At 49.5% G+C, this 22,892-nt stretch overlaps 13 protein-coding genes across 13 annotated transcripts; 6 read left to right on the forward strand and 7 right to left on the reverse strand.

The window, feature by feature from the left end:
* Positions 1-329: 329 nt before the first annotated feature.
* On the forward strand, positions 330-2,795 carry MKT1 (Mkt1p; the record flags this gene model as incomplete). Its single annotated transcript, XM_022608146.1, has 1 exon — positions 330-2,795. One exon carries the CDS (start codon positions 330-332, stop codon positions 2,793-2,795), a length of 2,466 nt encoding a protein of 821 aa, XP_022464671.1.
* Positions 2,796-3,168: 373 nt separating this feature from the next.
* CCT2 (chaperonin-containing T-complex subunit CCT2) lies at positions 3,169-4,752 on the forward strand (the record flags this gene model as incomplete). Its single annotated transcript, XM_022608147.1, has 1 exon — positions 3,169-4,752. One exon carries the CDS (start codon positions 3,169-3,171, stop codon positions 4,750-4,752), a length of 1,584 nt encoding a protein of 527 aa, XP_022464672.1.
* Positions 4,753-5,417: 665 nt separating this feature from the next.
* AXL2 (Axl2p) lies at positions 5,418-8,066 on the forward strand (the record flags this gene model as incomplete). The annotated part of the gene is made up of 1 exon (XM_022608148.1): positions 5,418-8,066. One exon carries the CDS (start codon positions 5,418-5,420, stop codon positions 8,064-8,066), a length of 2,649 nt encoding a protein of 882 aa, XP_022464673.1.
* Positions 8,067-8,180: 114 nt separating this feature from the next.
* Positions 8,181-8,924, reverse strand: REV7 (Rev7p; the record flags this gene model as incomplete). The annotated part of the gene is made up of 1 exon (XM_022608149.1): positions 8,181-8,924. The coding sequence occupies one exon, from the start codon at positions 8,922-8,924 to the stop codon at positions 8,181-8,183; it is 744 nt and encodes a 247-aa protein (XP_022464674.1).
* Positions 8,925-9,287: 363 nt separating this feature from the next.
* TPM2 (tropomyosin TPM2) lies at positions 9,288-9,773 on the reverse strand (the record flags this gene model as incomplete). Its single annotated transcript, XM_022608150.1, has 1 exon — positions 9,288-9,773. The coding sequence occupies one exon, from the start codon at positions 9,771-9,773 to the stop codon at positions 9,288-9,290; it is 486 nt and encodes a 161-aa protein (XP_022464675.1).
* A 191-nt stretch (positions 9,774-9,964) lies between these two features.
* On the reverse strand, positions 9,965-12,472 carry TMA108 (Tma108p; the record flags this gene model as incomplete). The annotated part of the gene is made up of 1 exon (XM_022608151.1): positions 9,965-12,472. One exon carries the CDS (start codon positions 12,470-12,472, stop codon positions 9,965-9,967), a length of 2,508 nt encoding a protein of 835 aa, XP_022464676.1.
* Positions 12,473-13,457: 985 nt separating this feature from the next.
* KNAG0E01690 (uncharacterized protein) lies at positions 13,458-14,600 on the forward strand (the record flags this gene model as incomplete). Its single annotated transcript, XM_022608153.1, has 1 exon — positions 13,458-14,600. The coding sequence occupies one exon, from the start codon at positions 13,458-13,460 to the stop codon at positions 14,598-14,600; it is 1,143 nt and encodes a 380-aa protein (XP_022464677.1).
* A 1,109-nt stretch (positions 14,601-15,709) lies between these two features.
* Positions 15,710-16,570, forward strand: OM45 (Om45p; the record flags this gene model as incomplete). Its single annotated transcript, XM_022608154.1, has 1 exon — positions 15,710-16,570. The coding sequence occupies one exon, from the start codon at positions 15,710-15,712 to the stop codon at positions 16,568-16,570; it is 861 nt and encodes a 286-aa protein (XP_022464678.1).
* A 36-nt stretch (positions 16,571-16,606) lies between these two features.
* Positions 16,607-18,160, reverse strand: VHS2 (Vhs2p; the record flags this gene model as incomplete). The annotated part of the gene is made up of 1 exon (XM_022608155.1): positions 16,607-18,160. The coding sequence occupies one exon, from the start codon at positions 18,158-18,160 to the stop codon at positions 16,607-16,609; it is 1,554 nt and encodes a 517-aa protein (XP_022464679.1).
* A 174-nt stretch (positions 18,161-18,334) lies between these two features.
* FLX1 (flavin adenine dinucleotide transporter FLX1) lies at positions 18,335-19,201 on the forward strand (the record flags this gene model as incomplete). The annotated part of the gene is made up of 1 exon (XM_022608156.1): positions 18,335-19,201. One exon carries the CDS (start codon positions 18,335-18,337, stop codon positions 19,199-19,201), a length of 867 nt encoding a protein of 288 aa, XP_022464680.1.
* A 112-nt stretch (positions 19,202-19,313) lies between these two features.
* Positions 19,314-19,916, reverse strand: KNAG0E01730 (60S ribosomal protein uL13; the record flags this gene model as incomplete). The annotated part of the gene is made up of 1 exon (XM_022608157.1): positions 19,314-19,916. One exon carries the CDS (start codon positions 19,914-19,916, stop codon positions 19,314-19,316), a length of 603 nt encoding a protein of 200 aa, XP_022464681.1.
* A 261-nt stretch (positions 19,917-20,177) lies between these two features.
* On the reverse strand, positions 20,178-20,702 carry CSM2 (Csm2p; the record flags this gene model as incomplete). The annotated part of the gene is made up of 1 exon (XM_022608158.1): positions 20,178-20,702. The coding sequence occupies one exon, from the start codon at positions 20,700-20,702 to the stop codon at positions 20,178-20,180; it is 525 nt and encodes a 174-aa protein (XP_022464682.1).
* Positions 20,703-20,826: 124 nt separating this feature from the next.
* On the reverse strand, positions 20,827-22,320 carry FKH1 (forkhead family transcription factor FKH1; the record flags this gene model as incomplete). The annotated part of the gene is made up of 1 exon (XM_022608159.1): positions 20,827-22,320. The coding sequence occupies one exon, from the start codon at positions 22,318-22,320 to the stop codon at positions 20,827-20,829; it is 1,494 nt and encodes a 497-aa protein (XP_022464683.1).
* Between the last annotated feature and the right edge of the window lie 572 nt (positions 22,321-22,892).

The following is a 22,892-nucleotide window of genomic DNA, read 5'->3' on the forward strand; positions in this document are numbered from 1 at the left end:
CAAGAGAGAGAGTGAGAGCGTGAGTGTGATGGGACCCTCGAGAAGTTGCTTTCGACTCGTCTAGAAGAGTTTTTCCGAGCAACCGGGTAAACGCCCCGCAGTGAAATATTTTGCAATTTCTCGAAGGTTTGAAGGTGTAGATGTGGATGAAGATGCAAACCTGGTGCTGTTGTTGCTTGCTGTGCGAGTTGGAGGAGCAGTGGAGTGGGCGATTGAGTTAGTGAGTTAGTGAGTGCTGTGTGTTTTATCCCGTTGTTTTCTTCTGTCCCTTTTCTTTCTTGGTTTCTTTGTCTTTTAGCTTGATTTGAACATATCTGGAACGTATAGTGATGCCAATTCAGTCGCTGGAGCTGTTTTTGTTTGAAAGGGGGCTCGTTGGATCGTACCCTATTGATTCGTTGAAGAATACCACTCTGGGGATTGACGTGAACCACTATGTCTCCCGGTTGCTGACCACCAAGAAAGAGCAGTTTTTGGACGCCATTGGCGGGTTCCCCATCAGTTTGAAGATGTACCTGGAGAGCGACCTCAAGATCTTTAAAGAGAGCAACATTACTCCCGTTTTCGTGTTCAACGGATCGGGGACTGCTAACCAGTTGGCGGCGAACAGCCACTTTACGGCGCTTGCTAAGGAGGTAGCCGCCGCGAGCAGTATCACCCCATCAGGGTCACAGGCCTCGAGGTCCGCAAAGGAGCTGATGCTTGCTCAGAGACACAAGGCTTGGACCCAGTGGAGCAACTTGCTGAACAACAACCAGAGCACGTACATTGACCAGCCACTGCAACCACAGGAACCCTTCAGGTACCAGGCGATCATCGAGCTCAAGAAGTTTCAGTCGGATCTGATCGACTATTTCATTGAGCATCAGATCGTCTACCAAGTGGCCCCTTACTGCTCTTGGATCCAGCTGTCATACTTGCTGTCGAGTGGATTCATTGACGCCATATATGGGCCCACAGACTGTTTGATGCTGTCTAACGTCGACAGATTCATCCTCGGAATGGAGTTCCCCAACAAGGACTTCCGGTTCATCGACAGAGCAAGGGTGCTGAAGGACTTCCATGTTTCGAGCGAGGAGTTTATTGACATTTGCATGGCGGTCGGTAACGATCTGCAGCCATCCGTGTTACCCCCGCTGCAGATATACCCAAGCAACAAACTGTTCGAAATCTCCTTGGAGATGGTCTTGAATACGGGCACCAATTTCTACGCGTACCAGCTGTCCAGCAACGCTCAAGGTGGAGCTGTCCAGGAGGTGGACAAGTACGAGAAGGGGGTCTCCTCGTTGAAATATATGCCCGTCCTTTTCAGCTCTGGCAGAGTCGACGTCTACACTATAGACCCATCCAGGGAACACATGGAGGAAAGCCGCAAACCCTCCGCAAACTCAGAACATAGACAGTCTAACGAAAATATGGCGTCTGTGAAGGACCGCTCAGATTCACAGGAGGGATCTACGAATTTGGCAGCAGCGGATGACAAAACGTTCCCGATCCCACGCGACGTTCATGACATAATCGGCCAACGACTACCGGATGAATACTACTACTACAAGTCTCTAGGGTTGATCTCTGGAAAGCTGTTCGATGCAATCACCACGGGCGTCTACCCAGAGGAGCCACCATTGGACGGCGGATCCTCGAACTCTTACAGGGAGCTGATCGCGAAATCCGTGGAGCTGTTCAAGAATAAGGAAATCAACTTGCTGACTCAAAACATAAACAGATACTTCCAAATGAAACCAATCGTACAGGTGAAGTGGTTCTCCCCAGAAAATAAAGTAGCGTTGACTAACAGAACCTCGCCATCGGTGTTCGAACAACTGAACCACATAATCATTAAAACGAACAACGCGAAAACGACACCATTCAGCGTTTCTGAGTTTGTGAAGTTACTGTTAAGCACTGAAGATTTATCAAAGGAGTTTATATCTGACCAAGTCGTGTTCCCCAACTCTGTCCCAGTGGACCAAAAAATCAACTCTGCCTTCGACTTGCTGTCTACTAACTTCCTAAGACTGTTGATTCAACTGGAATTTTTCGACTTTGACTTTGGCGAAAAATCGTTGACGCCAAACCAGTGGGGTCGCGCATTTTTGAAACTAGGCAACCTTGGAGCAGAGAGTGACTTCGTGGGGAAATTGTTTATCTTACTAGTCTTCTTGAAGACAAAAGTGTTGTCGATCTCCCAAGATTTCACGCCAAGTGTTCGGTCATCATTGTCTGACCACACGCTAAGATCGTACCCACAAGAATCCAAATACATTCTTGCCTTAACCCGCTTGCTGACCCTATTCCAAGTTGACCAGAAACCAACAGCCATATACCACGGCCCAATTGACAAAAAGACCTTGACCTTCAGAGAACATCTGGACTTTGTCAACGATAACCTGAACGATCTGTTTGAATCCCTCGTGGTCTCCTCGCTGACGGCGAACGAGTTTGACAAATTGAGCCTACAGAACCACGAATGGCAAAGCGAAATCGTCTACCACATGCCCTTCAAGAGATCGCTACCAAACACAGTTATGTCCATGATGGTCGAATTTTTTCTACAAAAGTACCTGCATAACGGTAACATCAAGCACGACGCACTGGCATTAGTCTCTACCGAATTTAGCACCTATAAGTGTGTCCCTAATCTAACCGAACAATTCGACCAGTCGATCGCATACTTGTCCCAGTGTAAGGTACTATTTGATGAATTATGTGACATGAAGTTAGTGAGTAAAGATGAATCTGAGTTGCTGTCCGAGGCAGTGACGTTTGCCACGAATGCGGTAAGAGGTGAATGAATCAGCTACCTCCCCAAACGTTGTGAGGGACCATTTCGGTATTCTTACCGAGTAAATACATAAACATATATAATCCGTACAAAAATGGAATAAAAAAGAGAAGACTTGTCCCTCAATTGAGTGTGAACAGGAGATTTACCGACACCAAGCACGAGCTACGGCGAGGTTAACCTGGACCAATGCTGTGGTGTCCTCCAGGCTTCTGTCCCTTGCTTCTTCCTCATGTAGTAATAATTTTACCCGGAAGATAAAATTTTTCGTCAACTTAACGAAGAGAACTTTATAGTGAAGGCCTTGCACGATATTGAACAGGCGGTTCAAGTGGTAATACAACTCGAATCGTTGGAGTAACAAGACGCGGAGACAGATCATCATGAGTATGAATATCTTTGGCGACCAGGTTACAGAGGAAAGGGCCGAAAATGCTCGTATGTCGTCCTTTGTTGGTGCGATTGCAGTGGGTGACTTGATCAAGTCGACTCTGGGCCCTAAAGGTATGGACAAGCTGTTACAAAGTGCATCGAGTGACTCTGCAATGGTAACTAACGACGGTGCGACCATCTTGAAAGCAATTCCGTTGGACAATCCCGCCGCGAAAGTCCTGGTGAATATCTCAAAGGTGCAAGACGATGAGGTCGGTGATGGTACCACCAGTGTCACGGTGCTGAGCGCCGAATTGTTGAGGGAGGCAGAGAAGTTGATTGACCAGTACAAGATCCATCCCCAGACCATCATAGAAGGTTACAGAATTGGGTCGAAGGCGGCGTTGGAGGCTCTAGAGAAGGCAGCCATCGACAACTCGTCAAACCAGAAAGCGTTTTACAAGGACTTGCTACAGATTGCCAAGACCACTTTGTCCTCGAAGATTCTATCTCAAGATAAGGAACACTTTGCGAAGCTGGCTACCGACGCTATATTAAGACTGAAGGGGTCAACCAACTTGGAACATGTTCAAATTATCAAGATTTTAGGTGGCAAACTGTCCGATTCCTTCCTGGACGAAGGGTTCATTTTGGCCAAGAAGTTTGGTAACAATCAGCCCAAGAAGATCGAAAATGCTAAGATACTCGTAGCGAATACGTCTTTGGATACGGATAAAGTCAAGATTTTTGGGACAAAATTCAAAGTGGATTCGACTAGCAAACTGGCAGACCTTGAGAAGGCCGAGCGCAACAAGATGAAGGAGAAAATCAACAAGATTTCCAAGTTCGGGATCAACACGTTTGTGAACAGACAGTTGATCTATGACTACCCAGAACAGATGTTCACCGACTTGGGCATCAACTCCATCGAACATGCCGACTTTGAAGGTGTCGAGAGGTTAGCCCTTGTAACTGGTGGTGAAGTGGTCTCCACATTCGATGAACCAGAGAAGTGCAAGCTTGGGGAATGTAAATTCATCGAAGAGATTATGATTGGTGAGAGTACGTTTTTAAAATTTAGCGGCTGTAAAGTTGGTGAAGCGTGTACCATCGTTCTAAGAGGTGCCACAGACCAGGTTCTTGATGAAGCCGAGAGATCCTTGCACGATGCACTATCCGTTCTATCGCAAACAACAAAGGAAACAAGAACGGTCCTAGGTGCCGGCTGCTCCGAGATGATCATGTCTAAAGCTGTCGACACGGAGGCCCAAAATGTTGACGGGAAGAAGTCGATGGCTGTCGAGTCCTTCGCACGCGCTTTGAGGCAACTGCCCACCATCCTGGCCGACAACGCCGGTTACGACAGCAGCGAACTGGTCTCTAAGCTGAGATCTAGCATCTACAATGGTATTTCTACGTCAGGTCTCGATCTGAACAACGGTACTATCGTCGACGTGAGAGAACTGGGCATTGTCGAAAGTTATAAACTGAAACGGGCCGTTGTGAGTTCTGCATCCGAGGCCGCCGAGGTTCTACTAAGAGTGGATAACATTATCCGTGCGAAACCAAGGACCGCAAACCGTTCCAACATGTAAGTCAGCACCGCCGCCCTTCTTCACCATCCCATTTATAAAATATCTGTGTGTATTGTATAGTAAGACAGAGAGAAAGAAGAAGGTTAAGAGGGCAAGAGCTCATCACGACAAAGCACTTTTACAGCCACAGTACGCTCTCAAAGAAAAGAGCAGACAACCAACACCACACCATGTTGTGTCGACATTTCGCGTGTCGTTATTTATAGGAAGACTGCAACAGATTGAGAGAACGCACCTCGAAACGCGTCTTTTCGTGGGGAATTACCCGATTAGTAAAAACTGACACGAATCTCTTTTTCTCGTCTATTTTTTATTTTTTTTGAAGTTAATTTTTGGCGTCCGAAAGAATCGTGCGGGTCGTCTTAGTGCGTTGGACAATTGGTGTTTCATGTGGCTTTCTGAGGTCAATTAACTTTCCTCTTGTAGTGGGCATGGTGCTCGTTTTGGGAAAAGAACCGCCAAATGTTGGTCTAAATTGACCTTTACAAGTTTTCCGATGCACTCCAATTCTTGCAACAGGATTCATTTTTGTTTTAAATATAAGCGTGTCCTCGCAGGGCTAAGAGATTGTAAGAGATTGTTCTCTTTCTTTCCCTCCCCAACGCAGACAAGGATTAACTTGTCGCTTTTGGGAGATAGTTAACATTGCCACTTAACCAGTATCAATGCGTCTCAATTGCAACAATATCGCCCACAGTTATAAATATACCTCGAGTATTGGTATGCTCATACGGCTGCCCCTGCTGTTCTTTCTGCTGGTCCAGGCCAAACTAATATCGTTTGCGCGCGCCGCACCCTACGAGGCGTATCCCATAGGAAAGCAGTTCCCCCCAATCGCAAGAGTAAACGAAGCATTCAATTTCCAAATATCGAACGACACGTATAAGTCCAACGCAGACACGGCGTCTCAAATATCATATACTGCACACAGTCTCCCTGACTGGCTAAGCTTTAGCGGTGATTCAAGGACATTTTCAGGTGTTCCTCCAAGTAGTGTGCTGGACAATGGTGAAAGTGTACCATACTATTTCAACATTGTCTTGGAAGGTACCGACCCGGTGGACAACATCGCGCTTAACGAGACTTACCAATTGGTGGTCTCTCAGTCATCAGAACTGTCCCTTAACGCGGAGAATTTTGATCTGCTAAAGTTCTTAGCCCAATATGGTAATACAAACGGGAAGGACGGACTAGTCGTCTCACAGGGCGAGAATGTGGATATCAGTTTTAAAACTGATTTCTTCAACAACTACGACCAGATAAAGCAGTTCGCTGGCAGGACTGCGCTGTACAACGCTCCCCTACCCAACTGGATATTCTTCGACCCGACTAATCTGGAGTTCAATGGCAGGACACCATATGTGAACTCTCAGATAGCGCCTGAAATATACTACGACATGGTGCTCATTGCTACAGAGATCGAGGGTTTCAGCAGCTTGGTGATACCGTTCAACATAGTCCTCGGCGCGCATCAGTTAACAACATCGCTGGCTAACAAAACAATCTCGCTAGAAGCCGATAGCAATGGCAACTTCAACTATAGTGTGCCCATGGACACCGTATACCTGGATGGTAGTCCTATTAAATCGGAGGACATCGGGTCCGTCTTTATTGTGAACAACCCAACGTGGGTGCAACTCGCCAATGAGACGGAAATCACGGGCCAAGTGTCTGAGAATGACGACAGTGACTCAAAAATTTTTGCTTTAGCAATCGCTGATAAGTATGGGGACGTTGTGTACTTGAACTTCAACGTAAACTCTACATCAGTCAATATTTTCAGCAGCTCCTCGCTACCAGATGTGAATGCGACTCGAAATGAATGGTTTCAATATAAGATTCCGGACTCAATCTTCACCAACGTATCCGCTACTAATGTATCCGTCACGTTTTCTGGGAACAGCTGGTTAAACTATCAGTCGGACAACCTAACGTTTATCGGCTCCGTCCCAGAGGATTTCGATTCCATTCAAATCGATGTAATCGGGAAAGAGAGGTCTATAAGCCAGACCCTGAACTTTACCATTCGGGGCATAGATGGTAACACAACAACTCACCACAACCACACGTCGTCATTGAACCATACCATTTCGTCACACAGCCAAACATCGTCGTACCACAACAGTAGCTCTGTTTCTTCCATCAGAAGCTCCTCCTCATCCACCGTGTCTTCGTCCTCCAGTTCTAGTTCCTCATCCAGCCTTGCATCCACTAGTACCAGTGCATTTGGGCAACCGCTAAACCTGCAAAATAAGTCCAAAGGTGCGTCTAATAAAAAGACCGTTGCCATTGCATGTGGTGTCGCGATACCTGTTGTGGTGATCATTGTGTGCTTGGTGATATTCTTATTATTTTGGAGGCGCAGAAGAGGAGGAGACGCTAACATGAAAGATTTCAATGATACAGAGAAAATGCCACATGCTATCAGCAAACCCGATATCAACAATCCTGCCAACAAACCAAACCAAATGCCCGTCACATCGTTGGAAAACCCATTCGACGACGGCAGTAACAAATCGGACGGTAAGTCGCTTGGTTCTGAAACGGATAGCAGTTTCGATGGCCAAGAGAAGCAAAACTCCGCACTAAGTCTAAACGAGGGTATGCTACCTAGCGTAAACATGAGTTCTTCCAGAGAGCACCTGCTGGAGGAAACAAAGGACAACAGGAAGAAATCGCAGTTGATTGATCCATTCAACAGGACTTCATCGTTCTATATGGACACCGCTCCCGCCAGTAGACAATCTTGGAGGCACAATCCAGAGTACCACGGATCTGACAATTTGGGGAGGAGCAACAGGGCTAGTATGGCTTCTTTGAACACTGTTTCCACGGAGGAGTTGATGAACACGAAGTTAAAAACGGACGAGCACATTCCTAAGGATCCACGTAAGTCATCATTGGGTTTGAGGGATTCTGTTTTCTGGACTAACCCACCGAATAGCGATAGCAGCAATAACATGAAGACGACCTCATACCCGAAGGGCTCATTGAATACGGTGGTAGAATTGCCTCAGACGAACCAGTACGGCATGTCCACCTCCAGCTCTTCGAGTGACGATTTTGTCCCCGTCAAGGAAGGAGAGGAATACAATTGGGTGCATCGCCATCCAAACGAGCAAGCGGCAACTGGTGCCGAGAACACTGACAATAACAACGACAACAAGCTCAACGGCGGCAACGGTAACGGTAACGGAAACACAGTGCCAATGAGAAAACCTAGCAACAAAAGATTCGTGCGGCTATCTACCGGCAGTGGGGTCAACATAGGTAACGTTATCGACGTTGAGGGTCACGTTCCTGAACTAATCTAGACGAACAAGGGCACCACGCACCATGTAACACTACAACAACAACTACTACTTAATCATATAAAATATAACGGACGCTTCTAATATAATAAGGACACTTTTCATCAAACGTATTGCTCAGAACTGGAACGAGTAGTCTTCGTCGTACTGGGAATACACTGTTCCTGAATTCCCCTGGTTCGTAAACATCACCATCTCTATAAAGCTATGTATAACGAGTGGTCCCGCGTCGCACCCTACAAGTGCCATCATCTTGATTCTCGGCGTGGGTTGCTGCGACTGCAACTGCGCGGGCAGCTCTCCTAGCCCCTCGTCCTCGTCGCACTTGACCCAATTGACGTCTCTCTCGAAGGCATCAAGCTGTTCCTGTGATCTGAGGTCCCATCCGGTCTCGATGGCGTGGCCCAGCTCAAGTTGCACGGTGCCGATGGCGATCTCGAAGGAGACGGCCCCGTTCCTGACGCTGGGGAGTTTCTCGAGCCTTGTAATGAGCGAGTTTAGGCTTGTTCTGAACTCATCAAAGACTTCTGTCTCCGTAACGACACCCTGGTTCTCAGTATGCTTGAACTCTGAAAAGTCCAAGACGTACCGTTCCAGGACTCTGGACTCGTCCTGCGAGTCCAGTATGCACACGGAGACGCGGTACGTGTGGATCAGTTTACTGAGTAGATCCGTGACGAGTTCCTCGATGTAGCTAATGAGACCCTCGTGTCTTGAGACGGGAATGAATTGTGGGAGGTTGAACGACTGGTACGTTGTCAACTCAAACGACACCGCAGGGTAGACGTTTCTGTGGTAGAGAATCAAGGATATGTAGCTCTTCAAGTAGATTCGTAACCATTTGGCGACCCATTGATTCATAGACGTGTGTGCGTGTGTCGGCGCTGCCCAACAGTTTATGGAACCGCCGTGTATACTTAGTTGAGGATAATACAAATATACACCATACGGGAACAATGGCAGATGAGCATCGATTGTAAAATATATCTTGAATTAGCAAAGAAGGGTAGATGCTACTTGTGGCTATATATATATGTATATGAAGTGTTTATGTTAGTTCTTCTTCTATGACTTTCCTTTTTTAGCGTATACCGGTTCCTTGTCATTCACGGGAGAGAAGTAGAGAGATGGCAGCCCCCAAGCAAAGGAGGAGTACTACGCGCACCAACCACTGTTGTGACCATTGAGTATACTCTGAGGGCTGCTTGCACTGCTTCCTGCTGTTCACAAATTTTCCAAGGAGGCGGCGATGTCGTCGAGTTCCTGCTTGGCCTCCGCGTACTGCGCCGCGAGCTCCTCGTTCTTGTCCTCGAGTTGTGTCTTCTCCTCGTCGATGGCGGCCAGTTTCCTTTCAAGCTCCTCGGCCTTAAGGTCTGCGTCACGCAGCTTGTCCATCGTCTCCTTCAGTTTGGAGTCCGTTTCCTCGAGGTCGGCCTCCAACTGCTCGTTCTTCTTCGTGAAGTTCTCGTTCGTGGACTGCAAAGTGGACGAGTTCTCGGCCAGCTGCTTGGACTCGCTCAATTGGTCCTCCAGCTTCGCGACCTCGGTCTCCAGGTTCTCGTTCTTCACGGTCAGGGACTTGATCTGGTTCTCCTTTTCGGTGTTGTCCTGTTCCAGCTGTTTGTATTGCTCCTTCAACTCCTCGTACTTCTCCTGCCAGGACTCAGCCTCCAGCTTAAAGTTAGCAATCTTCTCCTTGATCTTATCCATTGTGCTGTGTCTGTGGGTATTTGTGGACGTTCTACTACGACTAACTCCCCCCTCGAAAGTGCGAGATCAGGTTTGTTTTGGATCTTTTCCTTTTTATACAATTTTTTTTCTCTTTATACATTTTTTTCCAGATTTCGTGTGACGCGATGTTTCACCCACGTCTCGACGCGATGGGCACCCGCAGGACGCTCTCAAACGGCGATGAGACGGGCTGTCCACTGCGCTGGCCAGTGGTCCGGTGCGTTTGGCAGGTCCCCGTTCGCTGTGGCCCTCGCTGCAATGACCGTGTCGAGGATACTGAGCAACTGCGGCGTTTCCGGTGACCAACCAGCGTGTCTCTTGATCCACATGGCGTAGTTCCCGTTAAACCAGTCCCAGAGTGATTGTGCGCCGGACCCCGCGGGGGATTGCCGCGCCATCGTCTGTAGGGGCACATGAATGCCCCGGCTGTCTATATGTTCGCTGCAGTAGTTGAGCAGTTTGCGCACGAGGTCAGGATGCTGGACGTACCCCATGGAGGCGAGCGTCGCATTCTCCACGGCGTGGACGGCCTCTGTCTGGGCTATACCGGGGGGCAACTCGATGTGTGGCAGCACTGCTGTAGCCCCAGTTGTCGTTGCAAGAGCTGCAAGTTTCTTCCATGGATTGGGCGTCTTCATGTTTGCGACGACTACTGCGAGCACACCGCTGAGTTCACGTAATGGGGTTCTGTGGTTGCGGGACCCTCCGAACAAGTTCGCGTAGAGCTCCTGGCACTTCGCTGCTGTGCCCTTGTCATTCCTGCAAAGCACTAGCAGTTGTGCCCGAGTCTGTGCGGGGGGGGCACCTTGAGTAAGTTTCAAAGCGAGTTCCTGTACGTTGTCGGTGAGCGGCGCTAGCAGGAGAGTGTCTAGCGCCAATGGGAGGGTCAATGGGAGTTCCTTGTTTGATTGAAGCACCGTGACGATCCCATCGAAATGGACTTGTTTCGCAACACCGTCTGTAGCGAGCTGTCTAATATCGCGCACGATATGTGCCATTTGTTCATCTGACATGCCTCCGCTTTGCAACATACTGACAAAAGTGTTGTAAAAAGCGGGATCCTCGTACGAGACCATGTAGTAACCTTGTGCAGTGTCATTGAGCCAGGCGAACTGGTCCCTATTGACATCGAGGGACCTATCCGTCATGAGCACCTGCCCGGCAATCTGCCCCGCGGGGCCAAACAGGGGCACATGGTAAGGTACGTCCTCTGAATTTTTATGTTTCAGCGGCGGGTACACGTGTTGTTCGATGTGGATTGTGCCCGCTGTGTCTGTAACGGTTACCAGGGGGAACCCCTGGGAGTGGGTCCAAGAGTATATGAAGTTGGGCAAGTTTTGTGTCTTGAGACAGTCACTTGATATTTTCCACAGGTCCATGGGCGCCACACTCCCCTTGTGACAATCCTTAAACCACTGTTTCATAGACTCTTGGAACAACCCCCAGTGCCCACCATCCACAAGCACCCTCTGCAACATCCTCAAGATGTTAATCCCCTTCTGGTAACAAAACGGTTCGAACAACTGTGAAGTGTGCAATCTGTCGTCACCGGCCCGAGAACGTGACAACGATGCAACACTCCCCGCCGCGGTGTACTCCTGCAGCATTGTCCCCCGGAGTTCGACACCCGTGTAATGCTCCCCCAACCAGTACTGCGACTCTGACACTACATCGTTGGCCACCCACGTAGCAAACGCCTCATCGAACCACAGATGATCCCAAGAGTTAAAAGTGACGTGACACCCGACCCACTGGTGTACCATCTCATGCACGAGCAACTGTTGCATTTGGAACTGCACCTCGGGGGAGGCCAATTGCGTACTGGAAAGCAGGACCACGGAGGCCTCTGCAGTAATCATACTACTATTTTCCATAACTTTATCCTCCAACGCGGGGACAAGCAACAGATCACATTTCTTATTGGGATACTTGCACTGAAAGAACTGTTCCAATTGGGGCAGGAACTTCTGCATAGTATCCAATGCAAACGCCGCACGAGCCACGGCAGCGCCCCTGGGGCCATACACCGTGATAGGGCACTTCACGTCATCTTGTAGAACCGCTGTAGTCATAATCTTCTCGTAAGCACCGAATGAAAACGCAAACAACGATGTCGGAAGCAACTTCGTTCTTTCGAAGAGCCATTCCCCGGGGGAAGACGACGCCCCCGGGGACACAGATACAGCGGTGTGTTTTGGCGGTACAAGTAATTGCAAGGTGTACGAACACTTGACACTGGGTTCGTCGATACACGGGTATATTGTCCGAGCCCAGCGGGGTTGGGCGTGGGTTGCCAAACAGTCTGGGCCCCCGGAGAACACACCGTACGTGCCGTCACTGTGGACAACGCCCGTGTAAACGACGGTCAACCACGCGGCGGCGCCCTCTGCAAACACGGGGGCACCAGGGCCCTCCGGCAGACGGAACACCAACACGCCCGCGCCGCCATCGCTCTCGACGGCCAGCTGCTGCGCACCGCCGCCGCCGCCGCCCAGGCCCAGATCCAGCGTCGCCATCGACACGTCCAGCCCACTGCCGTGCAACGCAAACTGCGTGCACTCACGCACCGCGTGCAGACGGATCTCTGCACGGCCTGCAAATCGCTGGCACTGTTTCTGTGTGAAGTCCAGTGCCAGCCGGTACTCCGTGGGGAGCGCCCCGTTCTCCAAGGCGAGCATGTTGTCCTCTCTGTGAGCGCTGTAAACGTTGCTGTCACTGCGTCGCTGCGTCACCAGCTGCTCATCGCGGTGTCACAAGAAACACAGAGACTGAGAAAGAATACATGCGGTCCAGACCCGCCGGGACCCAGCGGGAAGAAACAGCGGGAGGGTAACACCCGCTACTCAAACAGCACGTGATACGGTAGATCTGGTGCGGAATTGCACGTGACAGGATAGTGCTAAGTACGTGCTGGAAATGCTATAACAACAGGGTCGCCCCGACTCGGCCGATCATAACTCAATTCACATTATCAACCTCTACAGTTGCACCTCGGCAGAAAGCCTGCTTTTCTCAACTAATTAACTAAAATATAAAAAGATCTTGTATAACCGCCCATTGAAATCTCTCCTACCTCGCTCTTTTTTTCCTGAGCTTTTTTTCTGTACGTTTGTTAGACACTCGGTTATTGTCAAAGCTGTTCATTGATTATAGAAGCTGGCAATTATCAGAGGACCATTGATAGCTTCAAACCAGTTTCTCCATCTGTCCCTGATGAGAAACAATCGACGCTTGTGGAAAGCGTTTGCACCGGAAATCCTGAGAAGGATACTCTGACTGCTTCTTCCGACAACGGGGTGTATCTACTAAACACCGCACTTGCTACATCACATTTGGACATCATTCTCGATAATCGAAAGAACTCAAACCTGTACAAGTTTTTTTGCACTTGTGTCCATCACGACCGTCAGAAAAAAACTGAATCTGCAAGGGACAAAGAAAAGTTCAGCAAACTTTGGATAGCTCTACTGAAAGGACTGTCCAAAAGAAGGTCAAAAGTAGTGCTAAACCTGACGACGTGTTTCATTGGCTGTGGTGTTAGAACTGAGCTATTCCGTTTTTGACTCTAGATTCATTAGGCTCATTGTGGGTAGGCGCTTACCAGAATGTAAGAATTTGTTTGAAAGAAAAAAGGTCTCGAACCATATCAGTGTATCTGGCGCGATGGTGAGAGAGCAGCTCCGTGAGCTCTTTGATACCCTGAGTGCAAACACTCCTGATATTGTTTATCAACGATTTAACGTTTTGAAGAAAGTCAGATTGCCTTGGGTATCTGTGGAAACCGATGGCTGGACATCAAACAAGGGCACCGATTGTATCAGTGTCACGATCAATCTAGTTACCGGTAATATGGATAAAGCTTGCTTTCCAATTTACGTTACAGAAGTTGAAACAAAAGAGAAGCAGGAGCTAACAGAAACCTTGCTTTCGTTGATAAAAAAATTCTCTCTATCAAAATTGCTCACCTCCTGTTGCACTGATAATGCTGCTTCCGTGATAGGAGCAACAGATTCGTTGAAAGGAGACGAGCAATTCCCTTTTTTCAACTCTCAAAACGGTTGTGCCGTACACCAAATTCAACTGTTTGTGAGAGCTTTAATCGATGATATTATCGAGAACCTGCAAACAGATACAGAAAATACAGGTTCAGAAAATGATGAAGACGATCTTGAATTGTTTCCTAATATCTGCTCAGTGGATATTGTCCAGCGTCTAATGGCACTGACCAAGAAATTGAGAAAATGTTTCATTTTTAAGAAAAGTTTCAAGGACTGTGTGGAGACACTACCGCCGTCATATTGTAACACTAGGTGGAACTTGACTTTTGTGAAGCCCACGTTTCAACTGCTAAAAATTATCTATAAAGGTTTGACACCGTACGAATCGTTAACGAAAATATTATCTTTAAACAAGCCCGCTAGTATTTGCTTCTTTCCATTACTGCTATATTGTAAAGAGATGTCATCGGTTTGTGCTAGTGGATTAAGTGAGCTCTTGATAAGACCGGTCAAACTTCAAAAGTTCAAAGCGAAGTATGGAAAGTACTACGCAAAAGCCTGTGATTCTACCTACATTCATATGTTAAGTGCGTTGTTTCATCATGATGCTGTGAAAGCTTTTAAAATCTCCCAAAAGCATTGTGTTGATGTAGATTCTGAACTGACCAACATTGCATTCAAAATAATGAATTTTGAGATAATTGAAAATGGAGATGAGAGCAGCGAGACAGAAAATGATGGATCCCCCGATGAGCGTTATGAAAATGAAAGAGATCAAAGGAATTTTCGCTGGCGACGGTCGGTCTAATATGGCATTAACGGTCAAGGACTTTAAAAGAGTTTTGAGGGAACACTTGCTCAAAGAGATTAAAAATTTTAGGCAATTCTGGGAGTCTGGCGCATGAGATGAAGGTAAAGATTCGTATTTTGAAGTTTTGTGATTTCGAAGTGTTGCCCGAAAGTAACAGCGAATTTCACACTGCTGATGTATTTTCTTTCAGAACATTGCTTTCCTGGGATATCATATGACAGTACCTGAATGAAACGAGGTCCAATTTGAGTGATTCAATCGTTGCGGTTTCCAACCACAGTATTTTGCCAAGCGTTCTGGATTACCTTCTCAGTATCAATGTTACCTCTGTTAACAGTGAAAGAGGTTTTAGCAGACTGAAAACCATATACAATGATAAACGGCATTCTTTGAGCGATGAGAGTGCTGGTAATAAATTGCCCTTAAGCAGCACGGTCAACTCATTGAATCTCGAACTGTCTGTTGAAGAAATTAACGACATAGGGCTAAAGAATCTTCTGGACCGCAATTGTAAATATTATGTTCATTTTTAGAAAGTAAAAACCAGTGATAGCAATAATATACGATTGACAGTACTGCTGTAGGGAGATACTCTTTGCGTTAATGATATCAACAGCAATCTGTTGGCCAACAAGGGTCCCTGCTGTAAAAATGCTGGGATAATAGTGCTAAGCTTAACCTTTACTGTGCGAAAAAAAAGCATCCGGGTAATACAAAACTGTCTCCATTTGCGAAATTCAATTCCGCAACTGATTCACGTGATCAAAAAACATGTTCCTTCGTGCGGGATCCAGTCCCGCACCAGGTCCAAAGTAGCACTTACCAATCACGTGATCTCTCCTACAAAACCCAGGCACCCGGCACGTGACACCCACGTGACGCCCACGTGACGGCCGGACCGCCGGAGTTTTCTTTCTCCCCGCCGTCACCCGGCCCCCGCGCTTTTTTAAGGGACCAAACAGAATCGATCTGTTTCGTTGGGCTCCCCTTCTTCTTGCTGCGATCTCCAGAGACGTATAAATATAAGCTGTTGGGCGGAGGGGAGGCAGACCACAATGTTGCAGCGTTCTCTCTTGCGTGTTCTTGGCTGAGTCCGCCAAGACGATATGTCCAGTCTATTGTACGCTTCGTTGGCTACTGTGGGTGTCGGTGCGTTGTTTGCGGTGCGGCCCTCGAGGGAGAGTGACTCCGCGTTGTGTAGAGTGCGGCGCGGGGTCAGAGACGACACGTACGCCCTGTACCGTGCCCTTTTCTGCGGCCGGTCTGTCGCTCCCTACAGACCCTTGAGGCGTGTTGGGTCGGGGAAGTCTGTGTTTGAGGACGGGTTTAGTGAGGTGGAGAGGGCGAAAGCTGTGGCTATCGAACAGTACGATAGGGTCAACAGGAGGTACAACGAGTTGGTGAAGCAGGGGAAGGATGCGGCTGCGGATACGCTGGAGCAGGTGAGAAGGGAGCTGGAGGACAAGCGGAGTAAGCTCGAGGAGGTGTCCCGCAAGTTCGAGGAGTTTGGCGGCGGGGACATAAACAGCGTTGTTGATGAGCAGGTCGGTGCTGCGAAACAGACCGCTAAGAAGTGGTGGGACCGCGGGAAACAGGCCGCGGAGCCCGCTGTGGACTCTGCGGTCGCGAAGGGACTGCAGGGGTGGGGCGACACAGCGGCGGATTTCGCACGTGAGGAGGCCGCAGAATCTGCAGAACACGTCAAGCGTGCCGCTTCAGGGGCCGCAGATACAGTGAAACAGGCCGCCGGAAGTGTAGGCAGTGCATTGCAACCAGCCACAGACACCAAACCAAGTTCCGAGCTAGAACAACTCAAGAGGATCAGCAAGAAGGGGTGGTTCTCAAGCACGGAGGAGTTGAATCCAGAGGTCACAAAATCCTCTTGGAAGGGACTGGAAGGTTGGGGGGACACCGCTGCGGAGTTCGCCCGTGAGGAGTACGAGGACGCCAAGAAGACGAGAAAGTGAGCCCGTGTTTGTACTCTATATATTTATTTTCTATATTCATTGATCCGGTACTTTATTCCTCTCGCTGTTCAATGCTATGATTGTAGAGTTAGAGTTGGACAATTTACTGTTATGGACCCCCGGTGCGTGAAGAGACGTGCCGATGTCCTGCACCTGCTGCTGCGCGTCCACTACGGCCTCCGCGTTTGGGTCGACCTCCTCATCAGTGGATAACTCCTCACTGCCACTAGACTCTAAATGGAACTTTAAAGGTCGTCTCCCGTTCCTAGCCGTCCGCACTTGTGCGGGCGTGGGGGGCGTACCACACGTCAGGGGTCTCCTTAGACGGTCGTCCCGCGTGAGTGTGGGTACACCGTTGTTCCCGCCGTTACTGGAGTACCGCCTCGTCACAAAAGGGTTATGGAATTTAGTGTCGTGTGTGCTGCTTGTCGGTGGTGACGGGGACCCAGAGCAGTACGAGAAGTGCGGCAGAAGAGCAGGGCGTGGCTCCGTGGGCGGAGAGGCCCCCGGGGACTGATTATTGTTCTCGTTGTACAAGAGGTCCGCGTAGGATACTGGTCTGAACTGTCTTGTAGTGGCACGCGCGACGCCCAAATCGTTTGTGTTTGAGTATGACCGTGCCAGACTCGGAGACGACCTGCCGTTGGCGGTGATCCCGGAGTAACTTCTTGTACGCCCCAATGCCATATCCAGCCCCAGAGTAGACGGTCTCTTCGAATACACCATATTGACGTCTTCCAAGTTTGTGTCCCTGTCAGCAACGAGGGAACACCCCTCATCGAGCGCCGGTGGCACAAAATTCTCCAGTGTGTGATGCCTTTCCAGTTGTGGGTGTGTATACTCTGACGCGTTCGAACTGGCCCCCGTCGCGGTTCTCTGTAGTGCCCCCAATGGTACCGCATAGTTGAAATTCGAGAGGCTTGTATGTGATGAGAATTGTGCGGCACCGCCAGCACCACCACTACTGTACTTCCTTGCCGGGAGGTTATTGTGGCTCGCACGCCGCGAGAGGTTCAACATGGACCCGTTCCTGCTGAGTGTCGGCTGCGGCAACTGCTGCTGCTGCCCGAGCGCGGAGACGGACCCGTAGGGATCTTCCACGTTGCGCTCAAAGATCAGCGAACTGAGACTCGCCGCGGACGACGGCGACGTGAAAAACTGTTCCCCGGGGGCATCATCATCGTCCCTACCAGGCGACCACGCACCACCGCCATCCCCCCGCTGTTCACCTTTCCCCGGTGTATCGCGCCCGCCCTGCCCCTCCAGACCCGCCAGCCCAGCGACACCGTCTGCTATCGAACTCACCGTCTCCCGCAGAGTCATTACCGTCGTGCACCCTCTCTCCACCGTGTACCAGCACCCCAGACTCCGGAGTCCCAGTGCAGTTCCCCCGTCGTCTTCAGAAGCCCTTTCGATTTCCAAAGAGTCGCGAAACACACTGAACTGGGGACGGGTGGGTAACCCCCATACTGATACATCGAGTATAAATACCGGGACTGTGGCTGTGACAACTTGATGCCCAGTGGGTTGCACTCCTGGGATGGGGAGACGGGGGGAGGGGTAGGACAGCACCGTATCTGTTATATCCATGGTGTGTAGACACGTACACGCCGGCACAATCACACAATGATGAACTAAAAAATTTTATACTGCGTTATCGTATTGAAAGCAGACTGCAAATTGACAGTCCTGCAAAGGAAACCAGCATCTGTATATCTCTGACTCGTGTGACACTCTTGTATATACTAGCGTAATCGTCTTGACATGGTAGAGTTGTCCCCCACGGGGAAGGAGGTCGTTGCTGGGCTCAGTGCCGGTGCAGTGACGTCTCTCGCGGTGCACCCGTTGGATCTCGTCAAGTTGAGGGTACAGTTGAGGGCAACGAAGGGTGCCCGTGCTGGGGAGTACTGGGCTGTTCTGAGGGGGATCCTCGGTGGTGAGGGGGCTCTCAAGTTCAGACAGTTGTACAGGGGGCTCCCGATCAACTTGTTGGGGAACTCTGTAGCGTGGGCGCTGTATTTCGGGATATACGGGTCTCTGAGGGACGTGGTTGCTCCTATGGTGAAGTCACCCTCGTGGGCGTACCTCATGGCAGGTGGGATCAGTGGTGTGGCGACCTCCGTGCTGACTAACCCAATATGGGTCGTCAAAACACGGATCATGGCCGTCGATCGCGTCCCGGGTGCTCCAGCGAGCGATAGGTCGATGGGCCCCGCGTTCCTGAGATTATTGCGGGAGGAAGGCGTGCCTGGGTTGTACCGTGGGATGCTCCCAGCAGTGCTAGGTGTGGGGCACGGAGCAGTGTACTTCCTTTTCTACGATACACTCAGGGAACGTATCCTAAGGGACCGTGAAAGTAAGAAGCTTCGGAACTCGGAGACCGTGCTCATGACAGCGGTCAGCAAGATGGTAGCGGTCACGGCAGTGTACCCGCTGCAATTGTTCAAGGCAAACCAACAGTCCCGTGCAGCAGTGGAGGGGGATTACTCATTGCGCTCCCTCGTCAGGAAAGTCGTGGGCAACAGGGGGGTCCGCGGGTTGTACACTGGTCTACTGGCAAACTTGGTCAAGGCAGTGCCATCCACTTGCATCACTTTCTGTGTCTACGAGAACCTCAAGTACTCTCTGTAAAGGGACGACGTATTTGATTGATATACAAATTATATATATGTGTGTGTGTGTTATAAGATGACTAGTGATTTATTACACATGGTGCGATGCTTGAGGTGGGGTGAGGATTGCTTTAGTAACCGAAGGTAGCCAATTGCTTGGCAACGTCGGACTCGGCGGCGGCACCGTTGGCAGCAAGAACCTTCTTGTTGAAAGATCTCTTCTTGGCGTAGTACTCGGCAGATCTGACCTTTCTCTTCTCTTCCAATTTGGCAACAACATCCTCGTACTTCCACCCGACGGAGGAGGACAATTTGCTCAAAGTGGTGTACTTTCTACCTGGCTTCAATCTCAAGATTCTCAAGGCGTTTGGAACAACGACTCTCTTCTTCTTGTCGTATGGAGGTGGGATACCTTCGAAAACCTTTAATCTTTCCAAAGCGGCTTTACCACGGGCAGTCTTGTGCGAGATCATACCACGGACAGCCTTGTAGAAGATTCTGGATGGGGCTCTGAAATGGAATGGACCTCTGGTCTTGTTGAAAACGGTGGACTTCCTCAAGTAGTCATGGTACTTTAACTTGTTTCTGAAGAACTCACCAGAGATGTTCAAAGCCTCGGCTCTGACAACGACAATCTTTTGACCTTCCAGCAATTGCTTGGCAACAATGGAGGCTAAACGACCGACCAAATGGCCCTTACCGTCAACGACAACAACTGGTTCAAACGTAGACATCGCGTACTGTACTGTCTATCTGTCTTGTTGCTGGAGTTGAAAGACCACCTTAACTATCACTGCACTCTTGCACACCCTCTCCGCATCGCTACTGCCTTTGCTCCTCCAGCAATTGCGGGACCCGCGGGAATCCTGCTGTTCCTCGATCACGATTTTTTTTTTGCGTCATCTGAAAGAAAAGCGCATAATTTCCTCTTTGGGAAAAAAAGTAAAAATTGTTGGGGTGTCCGGATGTAGTGCAGTGGGTGTACGGATGTGCAGTCACATTTGTTCCGATCTTTCCGCGTAGTAGTTCCCGATGAACTCATCGAGGGACTCAGCAGCGGTCTTGCGTCGCTTCAGTGGCTGCTGTTCACGGTTCCGGGGGAACACGAGCACCGTGGTGAACTGCGGGCTGCTTGCCCACCGCAGCTCCAGTAGAACCTCGTTCAGCACGTCGTAGCAAGTTTGGCTGTCTCGGTACTGCGCGTTAGCAAACATCGTATCGATGGAATTGATCATGACTAAAGTAGACTGGTCGCTGGCGCGCGTTATCTTTAGTACACTTTGCAAAAGCTCACGTAACTCAAGACACGCAATGATCTTGATGTGGTCGTACACCGCGCGGTGGGAGTTTAGGGGCGCGCGCTCTTGGAACTGCTGCAACGGGAACGAGTCCGTCACGTCAATATAGTACAATTCTCTGTTCGTGTCGGACAGAAGAAACTGCGAGATCCTCGCAGCAAGCGTGTCACGGGTTGGGCCTCTCCATACCGTTAGTGGGGTACTCTCCAATGGCGGGTCCATACCGTCTCTCGCGGGAGATGCTATCACTTCGAATAAACTATTTTCGATATTATTGTTATCGTTTTGTGTTTCACCAATACGGTGTAATACATAAGATTGTCTGTAGATATGTGGGCTAGCCGGCTCACTTTTGGTACGTCTCCGGTGGGTCTTGTCCTGGTAACTCGTTGTGCGTAGACATGTAAAGTTGCAATTCCTTCAACACGGCAGTAAGATTCTTACTGACCCGCAGTGTCTTCCCGCGGTACCAGTAGACCAGGAACTCGTCCGTTAGTGTCTTGCTGATGCGCCAGTCCATGCCCTTTGACTTCGGGTTCCCCCCTCGCTCCATTTTCTCAAACGATGGGTTCACCGAAAGGTTATGCCTCACGGAGTTCTTCCAATTGGTCAACGACATCTTGTAGTACGGGTTCGATGCCGAAATAAACTCATAGATTTCCGAAAGGGAGAGACACCCGCGCGGGTTCGATAGAATAGCCTGTGCAATCATCGTCGAATATGGGACAGACGGTTTCTTTGCCCTCGTCGCTAGCATCTGCTCTACACGGGCGGTCTGCCCGACACTCTTCGCATCTTTCACCACCACTTTGCTCGCCGTCGGTGACTGTTCTGCGTTCAGTTTCACCGCGTTTTGCGCTAGGGGCGACCCGGGAAGCACAGTCTTCCCTGCTGGTGAGCTGGCTAATTTAACTTGCCCATCTTCCCGTGGCGGGGACGTTTGCAACAGGGGGATCGATGGTACCTTTGTGACGGAGGACGGCGTTGCTCTAAGATCCGAGTAAAAATCCGCGGTCTCAGCTTTGATCGTGGATATACCCAAATTTTTGCGGTCTTCTATCACGGGTTTCTGTGGTATCTTCTCTGGCTTCTCTGACGGTACGTCGACGGTAGTGGTCGTCTCCGACATGGGCACCGATTCGTCCCCCGGATGATCTGCTACTGAGGCCACTGGGGCCACCGCGGGTATTTTAGCCGTGTAGTTACCATTCCTCTTCTGCTCTTCGAGGTACTTCGAACTGTTTATAATGCTTTGTAGGAGTGTGTTGTTGTTCCCATGTAGCCCGTACATCGTTACTAACGATGGTATCAAATAACTGAAGGAGTTCATGTCCACCTGTGGGTCCTCCCCGGGGACGAGAAAGATCATCTGGACACCACAGATATCTATTATACTTCCGGACTGTATATCCAGGGGAGTAATGCTTTTCCCACCGGGGACTCTCTTGAAATTGAGCTTGGCGCCGTTACGACCCAGAACTTTCAACTGCCACACGGACCGGGCCTCATCCCTTGCAATCGTGGCGTGCCGCCTTGATACAGTCTTCCCGGGGGCCAGATCTATATCCACTTTGTGCTTCTGTGCCGTTTGGATTTGGTCACTGTTCCTGCCAATGCTGATCTCAGCATGATCCGTGGGGAAAGTCCAATTTCTACCCCGCAGCACCACTTTGGTCTTTGCCGTTGCCTGATCTACTTTCCTACTGGCGTATTGCTGTGACACTACAGTGTCCAATTCGGGCGCCGACAGCACCGACACAATGCAATCAACGAGCCCATCCCGCTCACTCTTCGAAAATTGGGAAAAATCGCTAACACCGTGAACCGCCGCAGACCCCATCCAAACGAGGGAGAAAAAAAAAAGAAGCAGGTGTGTAGAGATCGACTGTCAAGCTTCCCCCCGACTACTACCACCTTACCAAACCACCAGCCACCGACGAATTCAATCCAATTCAATACAGCCTCTAATGAGCCCGTGTTGCACTATAATGCTCCATACATCGCACACTGTGAAAAAAAAATACACACACCCAGACACAGCAAAAAGTCTTTGTTTACTCCTGGAAGCCCTAATTTCAAAAGCCCCAAGGTATCAAGCCCTAACAGAAGCCCTGATTTTAAACCCTGATTTTAACCCTAATTTCAAGCCCTGATTTCCCAAACCCTAGGGCTTCACCTTTTTCTTCCATTTTTCGCTTTGTTTCCTTCTAGAAGCTGAAAATTTTCTTTTGGATGATTCAGCGACCTGCAGTTGGCTGCATACATATATGTCAGGTACAGCCGTAAAAGATACGGAGTATCGTCTAACGTGTGCAACTGTGGTGTAGACACGCATTTGTGGTAGGAACGTGTTACTGATACAGGCAGGTCTGTTGAAACAGTTATAAACAGGGTTTGTTTGCTTTTGAAACC

Source organism: Huiozyma naganishii, chromosome 5 (assembly GCF_000348985.1).
Source record: "Huiozyma naganishii CBS 8797 chromosome 5, complete genome".
Lineage (NCBI taxonomy): Eukaryota > Fungi > Ascomycota > Saccharomycetes > Saccharomycetales > Saccharomycetaceae > Huiozyma > Huiozyma naganishii.